The 14903-nt window shown below is 41.7% G+C and overlaps 1 protein-coding gene across 2 annotated transcripts in view; it reads right to left on the bottom strand.

The window, feature by feature from the left end:
• AGAP3 (ArfGAP with GTPase domain, ankyrin repeat and PH domain 3) overlaps nucleotides 1-14903 on the bottom strand; it is a 2466462-nt gene that overhangs the window by 2375163 nt on the left and 76396 nt on the right. Inside the window, exon 1 of one of the 2 annotated variants that reach the window (XM_044067592.1) lies at nucleotides 4522-6637. The exons of the other annotated variant lie outside the window; for it this stretch is intronic. Within the exon in view, the coding sequence (XP_043923527.1) occupies nucleotides 4522-5806 (1285 nt within the window). The 5' untranslated portion in view covers nucleotides 5807-6637. Of the gene's footprint in view, nucleotides 1-4521; nucleotides 6638-14903 lie in introns of those variants that run through there. 2 annotated transcript variants of the gene reach the window in all.

Below are 14903 nucleotides of genomic sequence, written 5' to 3'. Positions count from 1 at the left end.
CTGAATTAGACAATCGTCCAGGTATGGGTATATTTGAATATTTCTTTGCCTGCAAAATGCAATAACTGGAGCTAGGCACTTTGTGAATACCCTGGGCACAGTAGATAAGCCAAAGGGCAGTGCAGAGAACTGATAGTGCGTGTAGCCTGCTTTGAAGCATAGGTATCTTCTGCAAGATTCCTTGATTGGGATGTGCAGGTATGCTTCTTTTAAATCTAGTAGTAATTGGTGAAGAGTCAGCATCTTGAGTTTTGGAATCTCCAAATAGGTGTTTAGAGTAGACAGGTCCAGAATAGGATGCCATGAATTGTCTTTTCTGGGTACCAGGAAAAGTCTCGAGTAGAAACCTTGTCCCTTTTCCTCTTCTGGTACCAGCTGAATAGCCCCCATGCTTAAGAGAAAGTACTTGTTTTTGGGCCTCTGCCCACTGATTTGTGGGTAGGGCCGGCCACCCACTTGGTGTTGGCAACATGTGGAAGTGAAATCTGGATCCCCAGGACACTATATTTAAAACCCATTTGTCCTGCGTAATGAGTTCCCAATTCTTTGCATGAAGAGCGATCTTTCCCTCCAAAGGGGCAGTCAATTGATAAGTGCTTGGAAATTTTAAAAGGAAGTCGTTGAGACAGTTTACCATAGGGGGGAGTCTTATTATTCCCAGATTTGGAAGTGGACACCCCCCACTGCTTGGTTCTGTGTGTCCCCTGGGACTGAAACCTGGGGTTTTTGCTGTGTCTGGGATTGGCTTGAGAAGACCTGGAAGGGGCTGGAAAGGACCAATTCTTAGAGGGCCAGTGCCTACTAAATCTAGGAGGCTGAACTTGTAAAAAATCTTTAACAGTTTGCATAGATTTAGCTTTATCTTCCATCTTTTTAAGAACTTCCTCAGCCTTGTTGACAAACAGGCGGTCCTGATTTAAAGGAGCATCCAACAATTTAGCTTTAACATGATCAGGCAAAGATTGCTCCTTGAGCCAAGCATGCCTTCTGAGAACAGACCCAGTAACAGCAGCCCTACAAGAGGCCTCTAATGAATCAAAACCAGATTGCAAAGTATGTTTTCCAACTTGTTCAGCAGAATGCATTAAATCCTGTAATTCTTTATTTTCCACACAGTCAGGAATCAACATCATTTTCTGTTTAAGCAATCCAATAACATGCCGCTGATACTTTAACATATGAAACTGGCAGTTTAAAGCCCTAATGGCCAAGGTTGCAGAAGTGTAAACCTTCTTACCCCATCTATCCAGCACCCTGGCATCTCTATCAGAAGGGGTAAGATTTTTAGCAGTAGAAGCCTTAATGCCCTTGGGCCCCTGTGAAATAGTCTCTGGATCTGCAATAGGACGTTTAAAAAGGAACTTGTGGGACTCGGGGACCCTGCAGTATCGGTCAGGTTTTCTGGGAGCAAGAGGCAGGGAATCAGGAGCCGAACTAGATTCCAAAAAAGCATCATCAACAATGTCTAGTACATGAGGAATAACTAAAGGCCTATGCTGAGGTAAGAGAAGGAAATCCCTAAGCCTCTTTTTTGAATCAGAAAAATCCTGGCTTTCCCAGTGGAAATGCTCCCTTAGAGTATGTAAGGTTTCCCCAAAAGAAAAATTCTCAGGAGGGGAAGCAGATGGAATGGAGTCCTCTGTATCAGAATCTTTATAAGTAGATAAGGGCAAATCCAGATCATCAGAAGAATCAGAAAAAACAGAATCCTGATCAGAAGATTCATAATCAACTTCAGTCCTACGTCTCTTAGAAGGGGGGGGGGGTTGGCTACCCCTGATTACAGTTATTAGATCTTCAGCCATTCTTATCATTTGTTTTTTAGGCACAGAGGCCTGAGCATGTGGCCTGGGCGTCAGTTTTTTATGCATAGATCGAGATTTAGGTCTAAGTAAAGAAGGAGGCATCAGTTTAATATGCAAGTCCATTGGCCTGAATACACCTTCAGAAGCCGGTGCCTGCACAGAGGCTCCAGACTCATCCAAGGTAGAGACATCCGCGGCTTCCATAGCTGAAGCATCTCGCGGCATACCGGACTCCGAATGGGTCTCAGTAGAGGCCTGTGAATCAGAAGTAGCGGGTATCAGGGGCTGCAAAAGCACCTCACTGAGTACCAGCAAACTGGCGACTGGCTTAGGAGAAGCATCGTTGACAGTTTTGGACCTCGGCGGCCTATCTCTGTCTTTATCTTTGCGTTTTTTCAGAATCCCGGTAGTCGGATGGCTAACAGATGACATTTCTGGATAATTAGACCGAGAGGCGAAAATATACCGTCGACAGATAGTGCACTGATTAAATAAAGCACAAAACCGACAGCAAGGTATGTTGTGGTCAGAGCCTAGGCAAGGAATACAGTACGAATGAAAATCTTTATGAGGTATTTGCTTTCCATAAGTAATGCAATTATTAACTTTTACTGACATCGGTAAAGAGCAAGAAAAAGTTTCCCCAATGGGGGCGTTAGTTGAAGACTTCGGTTCTGAAACTCGAAAACGAAACTTTCAGGAGTCGGCTGACCGGCACTTGCGAACTGCTTCTGCTTCAGGCACCACACGGCAAGAAAGACTGATGTAATGGCGTCGGCTGCATGATTTATACCCCTGACGACCTGACGGCATGGAAGAAGGGACAGCAACTGACGCAGGACCCAAGACTTTGTTAATCTAGCCGACTGATGGCTACCTGCAAGCAGATAACCCAAATGTAATGACTGCAACAGTGAAACATGAAGAACATCCTTGTACCACAAGTACTACAGATTACAAGGTTAAACCTTCTGTGCTAACTGCCAGACTGTACAAACATACTTGACAGAGGGGTTGAGTGCTTTCTTACTTGGGACTTAAAACAGGTTCATAGGTTCACAGAAATCCCCAGATGCCCTTACAAGCCTAGCCATATTTATCCCGATTTGCCCCAAATGTTGGTGGTTAAGTGAGTGAAGTTCACAGACGTAGGAGTCTATGGTAATTAGTACTGACAGCCTCTGTCCAGGAGGGACATGGGCGCCACCCCAGGAATGAATTTGTGATCACCTACCCAGGAAAGGTGGCAAACTGCTGTGAGCGAGTCTACAGCCTGCATGCCTTCTCTCTTTCTTTTTTTCGGAGTGGGAATACATTAATACCACCCTCTACTGACCCTTGGAACATGAGCACAGTTATTGCCTAAAACTGCAACTTACACCAAAGAACAATATGAAGTGCATATGAAGTTTCCCAGCAAGCCTCACAACTCCTCAGGCCCTGTTACAAATATGGATCACAAAACCAAATCCAAGTCCTGCACCAGTGGTCTGGCCACTTTTTCTAATTCTTAAAAGCATTTTTTTTGTCTTGAATATCTTGTGAAACTAGTGAAGCATTTCTAACACCTATGATCTTTTATGTAAGAGGATAAGTTCTAGATTAGATTATTTACATTCCGTCCCCTCCACCCCACCACATTTGACAACAATTGCTCTGTAGTACTGCAGACATGTTCACACACTTTTCTGACAGAATGAAAAGCTCAAATCCTAGGCACTATAAAATCTAGTCTATGGAAGGTTAGTTATTTTTTTTTCCCTTTGGCATGCAGACAAGTTTTACACCATCCTATTAAACTGCACCCAAGCTGAAAAACAAAGAATAATTGCCAGACTTTAGGGTGTACCTGGACCCCTTTCATCATCCAAAGAAGTAAATAGATGCACAGCCCTGGCATGAATCATCTTTAAAGTGAGCACATTCTCAGCTGTTGCAATGACTGTAACAGAAATAAATCAGGGACAAACATCTCACTTGTCCACAACTTTTTATTTTACGTTTTCCTTAAGTTTCTATGTAAACTGAAATTGTCAGTACCCTTTTCAAAAACAATCTAGGCCACATGGACTTTGATCAATATCATTCAACATTAATATTTTTTGGGAATTGGGAATACACTTGTGTACCCCAAGAAAAGGCATGCTGACTAGGGGAGGATATGCATAACTGGAACAACACTAACCAGAAGTGAGGACTGAGCCCCATTTTCTGAATTCCAGGGATATAACAAATTTTTGTCCTAAACATTTTACTTAGTGCCTCAAAAAATCAATGACATTTTTGAACGAACAGGAAAGATTTTAAATACTAACAGAACTCTAGTAGCAGAGTTACCCTTCAAAATATGCATGCCAGCACCAACTTTCTTATTCTGCAAAATAAATGAATACTCCCAACATTTGAAAAAGTGCTCCTAATTCAGATTATTTTCAACTCCTTCTGTGAATCTTGAGGTGAAAGGTCGATAGCTCTGATCTGGAACATAGTTAATTCTATTTTACCAGTTTGTGAAATAAGACCTTGAACTCTGCCACCCATGAAAACAATAACAGTGTTTGCCCTGTAGGCAAACAACACATGCTCTGCAGTTAGCAAACAGTGGCAATCAGCTCACTAACAGAAAGGGTTACTGCTCAAGCCTGACATTATCAATTACCTACACAGTTAATATGGCCAAGAATAGGTCAGTGATGTGGTTAACCAAAACACTTACCCTTGTATTCAGATGCATTCATTCTAGCAGTTAAATCTCCCCCCACGTCCCATTTCCTTGCCCACAGTGGAATTTTTCTGCCACGTCCATCAAGGGAAGCAGAGTGATAAGAGGGTTTATTGATTCCAGCAAAAGGACTTTTTGGGGATGCACTGTCCACCTGTTCCTTTCGCCTGAACCGACTGGTCAGTAATTTCCAAAGGCTTTGCTCATTTGAATCATTTGATGTTTTACTGGTATTTTTCAAGACCTCCGGTCTAGCTGCATCTTCAAAAGGCCTCTGCCGTCCATTACTTGGACTCCAAATATACTGTCCCGTACCTTCTCGTACTGGACCACTGGCATTTTTGCCAGGACTCAACACATTTTTTTTCCTGAGAATAGAAAAAGACTGCAAAATATTGCTGCCATCACTGTCACTCCTGGCTCTGGCTCGTCCACTTTCTGTTAAATTGATTTGGACTTCCTGACCTCTTTTTACACGAAAACTGAAGCTCTTCCTCAGAAGAGAAAAGCCTTTTTTGGAATTTTCATGTCCCTGTTTGTCACTACTAGGAGATGGTTTAACTTCTCGACTAAACATATTCCATCTGTGGCTGCTGAAGAAAAGGTTCCCCCGTAAGAAATTAGAACTGTTACTCCTACTCAGATTGGTCAGATGGTGCTGTGCAGGAGTCTCAGGCACAACACATGCAAGTTTGTTCACCTCCAAGAATGTCATGCTTAGAGGTCTCCGATGGCCTCTTCGACTGACTGGTGTATTCCCACTTTTGACAAATGATGGCACTTTGGCATCTTCTTCCCTGAAGGATTTGTTTGGACTCTCACATTTTTTTCCTGAGCGGAACTTAAAAAAATCCAGTAAGTTGCTTACTGAATGTGTTCTAAGTGGTGGAGATGCATTCCGCTCAGGTTCAACAGCATTCCCTGAAAGACAGTAACTTTTTGGACGCCTCTGCCTTTCATGGGCTGCCTTGATTGCTGCTTCTACCACAAGCCTAGCTGAAGGGCTATTATAATCCATTCTCCCAATGGAGCTGAGCGACTTTCTGTTTGAGCAAGCTGTGCACTGTGCATCCTCTCTGCACTCCGTTTGTGTAGAGCCATTGGTATCCCCCTGCTGCTTTACCCAAACAGGACAAGAATCTACTGGCTGTTCACCTTTCTTCTCTGTGGAAGATAAAGAGTCTGTCTTGCACTCAGATTTTAAGCAATTGCTGAAATTCTTTTCCTGCTTTTCTGATAAGCTTTCCCTTGTTGTTCTCCATTCTGCATCCTCATTCATTTTCCCAACATTGTTGTCAGAAAAGTTCGCTCTTGCTTGAACAATAAACTCTGTTACAGCATAGGATTTGCACCTGGTTTCTGAGGGATTCTTGTGCTGTGGGACTCCTGCAAAATCTCCAAAACACAGCCCTCTCTGCCCTTAGGGCTTCCTGTCTACACTCCAGTCACTTGCAGATTTCCCTCCGTCCTTTAGCTGCCCACATGGCTCCTTTCGAAAAAGCGTTAACAGAGATGAAGAAAAGTGTTTTCCTGGGCTAATGTAGTGCACCTGAAGTCATAGGTGTTACTAACAAGGCTGGGGGCCAACCACTCAGATGTGGCAAACAAAGTTTCTTCACATCTGTGTTTCTTGTCTGTGCACTCTTACGTGCTGTTGTCTTCCAGTGATAACAGTTTTAAAAAGCAGTAACGGAGTACAAAGGATACTGCAATAGTCCTGAATTCTGAGTTTACAATCTTACTGGATTAATCCAAGCACATGCTATCCTTTTATTTTCCCATGGCAGGACTAGAACAAAATCTTGTTAAAAGATCAACAGGTATTTAAGGTGAAGAGAATCGAAGCTATCTTGCCGCGGTGCTGCACAGAGTAGGAAGTTGTTAACCAGCATGTTTCAGTTTTAATAAAGTGAGGGAGGCTTTCTGCAATCTCTGTTCTTTCCCAGCTTGCTGAGAAGGCACACAGCCGTACTCGGAGTTTAACAAGTTTCTAATACATCAAACCTGGACACAGCAAGCCTGAAAAATGACCCGGTGAGCATGCCTTTCTTCCATGCACACTTCTTCTGCCGAGGAAAAGAAAACCTGCAATGGATCCCAGCAGCTGCCTCTCTTTGTGAGCATACCCACACTGCTTTCTCCTGATTTGTCAAAGAGCTTAACTTTTAGCTATAACTGAAAGCATAAACTGCAGCAGGATATGGAATAAACTGTAATGACAGGCACATTTCCTTGAGTGCTGTTGGAAATGCAAGCAATGAAAGACTTTATTGTTCAAAAATGAATTAGTAGCCTATCCCATTTCTACACCCAAAATATCTAAAAAGGACTTTCTTAAAAAATCTTTTAAAGGAAGTGGGAAGGTTTTTTTTATATAACTTTAAGCCACATTTGAAGTCATTAAAGAATGCAACAGTTGTCCTCACCGCAGTCTAAACCTGAATTCATACCTGGTCAACCTCCCTTCCACTATTAACTTCAGCTCCTGACTTTCTTTAGCTCTTTCACTATTTGGAAAGGGAAAAAAAAAAAAAAAGCATACTTTTAGCAGGCACATTCCTGACTGTTCAGCTATGCGCTGACTTCAGAGTGACATTTCATGCAGATCAGAATGTTAGAAAAAAAAAACTGATCCTTAGGAGTCCAAAAACGGGCCAAAAGTTCACAACTCAAGTGCCAGCATGTGCTGCCAGATTCCTTTCCAGATGACAATATTAATGACAAGGACATAGCTCTCTACACAAACAGTCCAACAGCATGATCTAGTGTCTAAACTCGTGTGCTGTAAAAGTATATCTTATGAAACTGGGTTCAAATCCCACAAGAAGCAACTGGGCACTATGCGACTAACTAAATCAGATATCCAGATCCTAAAGCCAGTAGGTCACCCATTAGAATATAATGCTATATTCAGCGGGGATTACTGACTTTATAACGAATAAATCAATAAAGACAAAAAGAGCATTCTTAAAAGCATTTCAATGTACACCTTTACTAACAATTCACTCTTTGCCTCTACTGCAAAATCACACTCACACACACACACACACACACACACACACACACACACACACACACACACACACACACACTCATGCACATCTGCGCTTAAACATAGAACCCGAAAGTGAGATAACTAGAAAGATACACCAAAAGGCCAAAATATGACTTTCGCAAAATGACTATATGACTAACAGACCCAAACCTAAAGTACTAAAGCAAAATGTAAACTGATCGGGTCACAAAGAAATAATGAATCTATTAGGACACCACACAAGTAGGATGGGAGTGACAAAGTATCATTCCAGTTCAAATTCCAGTTGCAAGTGTCCAGCATACACACAACCCATGCACATCCAAACAGGCTATTCCCTTAGGATGCGTGGTACTCCAAACACTGTCAGAGAATGATTTTTAGGAGGAGGATGACAGAGATTAATCAGACCAGTCAAACAGTACGAAGTGTGCGGGAAGGGGTCCTGCTGACCAGCTCTGTGGTTCAGATGGGTAAAACCCTGAATGCAACCTATACAACCTGCAACTAACTAGTTATCTTATTGCTGAAGGATCTGACTGGGGAGGGAGGTTGATGGGACCCACAATGCTGGTGACTCCTGGTGAAAACTGGGGGAATTTCATTAGAAGCACAGGATCAAGCAATGTGCATGGAACTACCAAACAGTGTATTGTGCTGGACTTGGGCTTGAAGCATGCATGGATACACACGTGTTAGGGGCTTGACAATAGAATCCCCTCCTCAGCTGTGAGAAGGGGGTTTTGCTTAAAACAAATCTCTAGTAAAGCACTAAGGATGATGCTGTACACACAGTTTACACACCACTCCACCACCCAGCTTTAATGGGCAGGTCTCCGTTCTTGTTTTTGGTCCCTTTTGTCAAGACAGTCCCAGTCCAGAAAGGTAAACAAAAAGCTTTTGGTCTAGGGGAGGGAATTACTGGGGGTTTAGCTGGTGGTCTGAGTACCACTGGACATAAGAATAGCACAGAGTAAAAATTCAGAAAGGGAATTAAGAAGAAGAAGAAAATCAGCTGCTTGCATTCATTCAAATTCACCACAAGCAAACAAATTAAACTGCTATCCCAAATTCAATATCCACAAAGACAAAAAGTTTGAAGATGATCTAGCATTCACTGGTACATTTCTGTCAAGCACATGATTAAAAAATAGACAGCACCAACTTGAGAACCCACCAATACACACATATATACGCATGCCAGAGGACAAAGGTTATGTCAATGCCAATGGTTGAACAAGATGTGCATTCACTTTAAAGGCCACAGCATAAAAAAGTGCTGTGGATTTTTGGTGTAGTGGGATACAGCCTTGACATCAACCCAATCAGTGTGAGTTTCATTAACAGACTGGGAGGTAATGAGAAACAGGGAGGTATAGGAAGAAGGCTTAGCATCTCCTGCTGGGGGTGGGGGGTGGGGGTGGCTCAGAGGACTGTGTCCTGCAAATGCACTCCAGCAGAGACAAAAATCTAGGAAGCCATCCTCTTAAAGGGGGGCATGGTTGCTTAAGAAGCTGTATCATCTGCAGAAGGGAGTGACATGCCCATGCTACAAAACACTTACACTGGCACACAGGGGGTCATATTAGGGTACACAGTAAAGTCTCCTGATAGCTGCCTGTATTAGAACTACACTGTGACTGAATCTTACCCATTTAGGGAGGCCTGAGCAAGGATTGTGGTGAACAGCAGATGGTCAGCAGGTACATGGGGGAAGAGCAAAAATAGGAAAAAAAAAAGAGGCAGTGGGTTCTAGCCCCACAACAGGTGGTTGGATTTAAATTTCAGTACCAGGAATGGACTGTTGCATGGGGAGGGGGCTTCAATTCCCTCCTGAGGTACATTACTTCAGATAACATGTTAAACCTTGGTCCCATCTGCCTAAACTGGTGGTAGCTTAAATGGTTGCTAAAGATCCTGTAGGACTTGTAAAAACTAGAGTACTGGAAATTCCTTAGTGTCCTGACAATACTTCTTTCAGTTTGCATAAGTACTGCCAAAGATTTCCCATAAAAGAAAAAAAAAAAACAGGTCAAAGCCCTAGTGGGACCAAACTAGATAAAAAAAAAATGACATTTTTAAATATCAGACACAGTGGTACCAGTGCAACAGTTTCAAGTGTACCCCTCTGTCTACAGCTGCCTGTGTCACTCGGCTAGTTAGTGCAATGTGGTTTTTGAAGTTCAGGTGTAAGCATGTGTTTCTCGAACCGTGACATTCTGGGCGGGTGACAAGCACTGGTAAATCAAATATAGAAGTCCTTACTCCTTCTAATAGGGAGATAAGCAGTCTTCAGAAGGAACAATCTAGTAAAAGAAAATGATTTGCACCAAAGCAATACTGGAATACATTTACAACTGCATGTCAAACAACGAGCAGGGAATGGTCAGGTGTGTATGTGTTTTGATTTGGTGAGAGGGAGTGGGCAGGGTAATATAAAAAGCATGGGAAAAATCAATGAGTTACTGAGAGCATCTGCAAATGACAGTTGTACTGTTGGTACGCTGAAAATGAAATGTCTCCACCTATGATGGCTACAAATTAGGTTTGGGAATTTGTTGTGAAGCTGGTACCTAAAATGGCTCCTTACTTTTCGACACACCATTGTAGAGCAGACAGACTTTCAGTTTTTCTGTTTATGCCTGCAATGCCTGTACTTCGACTATCTGAATGACACCGTCTGTTTTACAGGGATTAGTTTTAAGGAAAGATTGTACTGCTATACCTTCAGAAAGGAATATTATTCATTGATGTCAGAAAAGAGGACAAGGTTCTCGGGACACACTGCTCCTGTAAAACAGTGACATTGTATCACAAGACGCAATGCAATGATGGTTACCAGATTACACTCCCAGATATATGAAGCTTGGTTACTGACCTCTGCACTAAACTCCGTGGTTGTTTCACTAGCAAAAAAATGAGAAATAAAGAAGTGAATCAGAATGCTCATGCTCAATGGTTCTTAGCATTAGTATTGTTTTTATTTTCTAAATGCAGTTGCACACTGTGTTTGAAAAACTTAATTCACGGAGTTCATTTTGCAAGACACAATGCAACCCTGGTATGAAAAATAATGATCTGTACATTTCTGTATTATTTTGTCTCCACTTGCTTTAGACTTCCTCATTTCCTTTCAGCACAGTACTAATTCTGTAGAATTAGGCCCTTTGCTGGAACTCTGTAGTTACTGTAATCCAAAATCAGCAGAGCACTGCTGACATACAAAAGAGACAACACTCAGCCGGCCACTTTTCTGTTTGAGGCACAGATTAGTGCATCTTTAGCTGTATCCTCCATGCCACCCCACAGGATGTGCATGACCGTTCTCCCCTGGCAGCTCCATCAGTCACCCAAGCTGCTACACAATCCCTTACATCTCCTGGGCCACGGTCAGAGATTTATTCCTCTGCATCACTGGGCCACAGTCAGGGCTCTATCCCTTACTACCACTGGGCCACAGTCGAGGTTTTGTCCCTCTGCACCACTGTGACACAGTCAGAGCTCTATCCCTCTGCACCACTGGGCTACAGTTGGGACCTCTATCTCTCTGGACCACTGGGCTACAGTCAGGGCCTCTATCCCTCTGCACCACTGGGCCACATTTGGGGCCTCTATCCCTATGCACCACTGGGCCACAGTCGGGGTCTCTATCACCCTGCACCACTGGCTCACAGTCAAGGCCTCTATCATCCTGCGCCACTGAGCCACAGTCGGGGCCTCAACCATCCTGCGCCACTGGGCCACAGTCGGGGCCTCTATCACCCTGCACCAGTGGGCCACAGTCAGGGCCTCTATCACCCTGCACCACTGGGCCACAGTGGGGGCCTGTATCTCTCTGCACTACTGGGCCACAGTCAGGGCCTCTATTCCTTTTCACAACTGGGCCACAGTCAGTGCCCCATCCCTCTTTTACCACTCAGTGACAGTCAGGACTCTATCCCTCTGCACCATTGGAGCTTGCTTCAAAAGCAAATAAGAATTCAGCAAAGTAAGGTAACACAATCTGAAAACAGAGGGCCATAATCAGAGAGAAACTGAGGAAGTGCTTTGTGATAAAGCACTGCAACAACAGTTGAGCTGAGAAAGTACTTTTCCCTTAGAGAGAAGACAGTGAGATACATAGAACAGCTTCAGTGAGAATGCAAGGGATAATTAAAAAAAATCTGCCAGGTACAAGATAATTGTTGTAAAAGACAATAGAATTTAAGCTGTCATTTAATAAAGACTGAAAGCTTATCCAATAGGCACCTTCTTAACAGAACAAGCATTCCTCATCTGCTGTTTATATATATATATATATATATATATATATATATATATATATATATATATATATATATATATATATATATATATATATATATATATATATATATATATATATATATATATATATATATATATATATATATATATAGTTGTCACTTAGTAGCTTTATAAAAAAACATATTGACAATAAATGTGTGGCAGCTCCTTTCAGTGTGGAACAGTGAATAACATGTCTTTTTAAAAAATCAAAATGAGGAACATTCCCTACATTGAGTATCACTTGAGAGGTATGAGGGTCCCTGATGGAAGCTAGAGAAACTTCTCTGGAACTAGGTGACTCTTTGCACCCAAGTCAAGCATATTATTAAAAAAAAGGATCCAAAATACTAAAATACTTCACCTTGGATGATGTCACATTATACTCCTCAAATCAGCAAACAAACCATGTCATGATCTCCTGCCACTGATTAAGTTGTACCCAAAAGGTAGACCTAATGTAGAAGTAATCCACACTATGCCATGATAGTGCTGGGAAGAAGTACAGGGTATAGCCAAAGGTCACACAGGGTGTCAAAAAGTAAAAATAAATAAATAAACAAATCTTGATGTGTGTACGCCACCAAAAACATAATGCTGTACTTCACGCTAAAACTGCAATACTTTATTTTTAAGTTGTGGCCAAAACTGTACAAAGTATGTACTCCCTCAGACAAGGACAACACATTGCAATAATCCAGCCCTGAGGTCACAAGAACCACAAGAATCAAATAAAATGTAAGCAAGGTGACACTCCATATAAAAGGTACGTGCTATGGGCACACCTGCTTCAGGTTCAAGAAAATACCTCACTTTACTCTCTCCTTCCAGATCTCCATGTGTATTCATAAACAGTGATGTTCCAGTAACAATAGTGCCATATCTACTACTAGAAAGAAGTCTAAATACACAGCTGCATGAAAGGAATCTAAGCAGATCAATACCACTATCTGGCCCCCACCCCCTAAGCCAATGGCTGACACCCCCACGCACAGTTATAATTACTCACCCTGGATATGAAATTACATGTTACAGGAGAACCAAAAATAAACACATTTTGTCCCTACAGCACCAAGAGAGTGGAGCCAATATATAATAAATCTAATAAACTACCTTTTACAGGAATATGGCGACATAATCGGTCATGTTTCATCCACAGAACAAGAGAGCCCCTACTTTACTTTTCTAACATACCAGCTTCTCCAACCTCAATTATCTTCCCTACCTTTCACTAATCAGTTTTCCTTTTCCAACTGTTACAACAGCTTTAGTGATTGCAATTACGAATCTCTTTCTTATTGGCAACAGACAGCTCAGTCTGCACCACATCAGTATTTTTTTTACTTTTCAGCATTGTTTTATACTTTCTGTAGGCCACAAAGTATTATCTGAATGACTGGCATTTAGAAGGGAGCTACAGAAAATAAGGGTCCTGAATAAATCCATGGTTTCTCTCTCTTTATCCAGATCCCCAAAAGACTCCCCACTGGCACAGCTATAAGTTAAGATCACAGCCAAGTGGTCAAGCCAAAACCTCCAGTACCCTCTCTGTCCAACCAGTGCTTCGTGTCCCTGCCCAAGTAGCTCACACACACACACACACACACACACACCAGCCTGACTTTTTGTCGTATTATTTTCATTACGTTGCACAAACTAACTGTAGTTTTCAACAAAAATTGATATAATCTTCAAAACTCCCATCATTGATTCATTTTTGCGATTACCTATTTAATCATATTCAAGTTTGGGGTTTGGGGGCAGAGCCTATCTCAACACTCAAGTAAGACACGCACAGACAGCATTGGACTGGGCATCGACATAAAGGCATTCACTCAGTGCACACACCTACGCGTAATTCAGAGGAATGCCAAGTTACCTAAAGTACGTCTTTCATAAGTGGGCAGAAACGGCAGGAAATAGCACAAATCGACAGGAACAAAGAAAGGACATGCAGAATTTGCAAAGAAATGTCCCAGGTGAGGCTGTGTTCTACAAAAGTTACATCTGACAATAATTGTACAGGTCTTTAACATACTACAATAACTTAAAGCTAGTACTGAAAAAAAATAGCAGTTTGGAAAGATTTATCAGGTGCTAGTGAGACAAGGGCCACTCTTTTTTTTTTTTTGAAGTCAGGTACTTAGAGGCATTTCTTAATGGACACTATGTAAAAAAATGGCTCTGTTTTCTAAGAAACTGACATTTTACTTTCAGGCATGACAATTCTGAAATGAACTAAATTACAGCAGTCATACCGAAGGAACATCACACACAGATGCCTCATCTTTTCATGACAGAAGTAGCAGAGGTTATTTTCAACACAATTTCTCACAACGTGAAATTACTGGAAATTTAAGCATCAGATGCACCAACCATTTCACTCTTGTCTGTCATTTAATATTTAGCCCCCAGCAGGGTCATACAGTAATGCTTCATTTTAAACATCCATGAAAGAGTCCGTTACTGACTTCCTTAAAAAACTACATCTTGATAATGCAAAATACATGAAAGAATAAAGCTAACCTATGGAAGTAGGCTGGTACAGTAGCAGAATTTCATAACAGGATCAGTAATTCAGGAATACATGAATGACACACTTCAAATGTTAAGACTTTTATACATAATAAAAATACAATATGCATAAACAAAACATCCACTTATGTAATATACAACACCCAATAAATAACAAATAAAACCTGTTAAGAAAAGCCTAGGGACACCTTTAGAAAGTAAAAGATTTGAATCGCAGCTCTGCAAAATTAATCAAAGAATGAAAAGCACTTTGTTGTAAAACCTCTACAACATGTACCAAAGTATAAAACTACACAATTTTGTTTTTCTGAGGTGAAACTTCCCTCACCCCCTATGTGGACTGGCATAGTTTTCACCCTAAACATTATAAATAACTCTTGTGGTCACAAAACCCAGGGAAAGGAGAGTACTTCTCCAGCCTGTAAAACTGATGGCTCTCAGCTCTCAAAGACAGACAGTAAAATCCATGAAGCACTGGTTTGGTATCATACCTCAATCTAAA

Source organism: Protopterus annectens, chromosome 3.part1 (genome assembly GCF_019279795.1).
Source record: "Protopterus annectens isolate FY-2018-M chromosome 3.part1, PAN1.0, whole genome shotgun sequence".
Classification (NCBI taxonomy): domain Eukaryota; kingdom Metazoa; phylum Chordata; order Ceratodontiformes; family Protopteridae; genus Protopterus; species Protopterus annectens.
The sequence above is the reverse complement of the archived record's forward strand: the minus strand, read 5'-3'. Positions and strand labels throughout refer to the sequence as shown.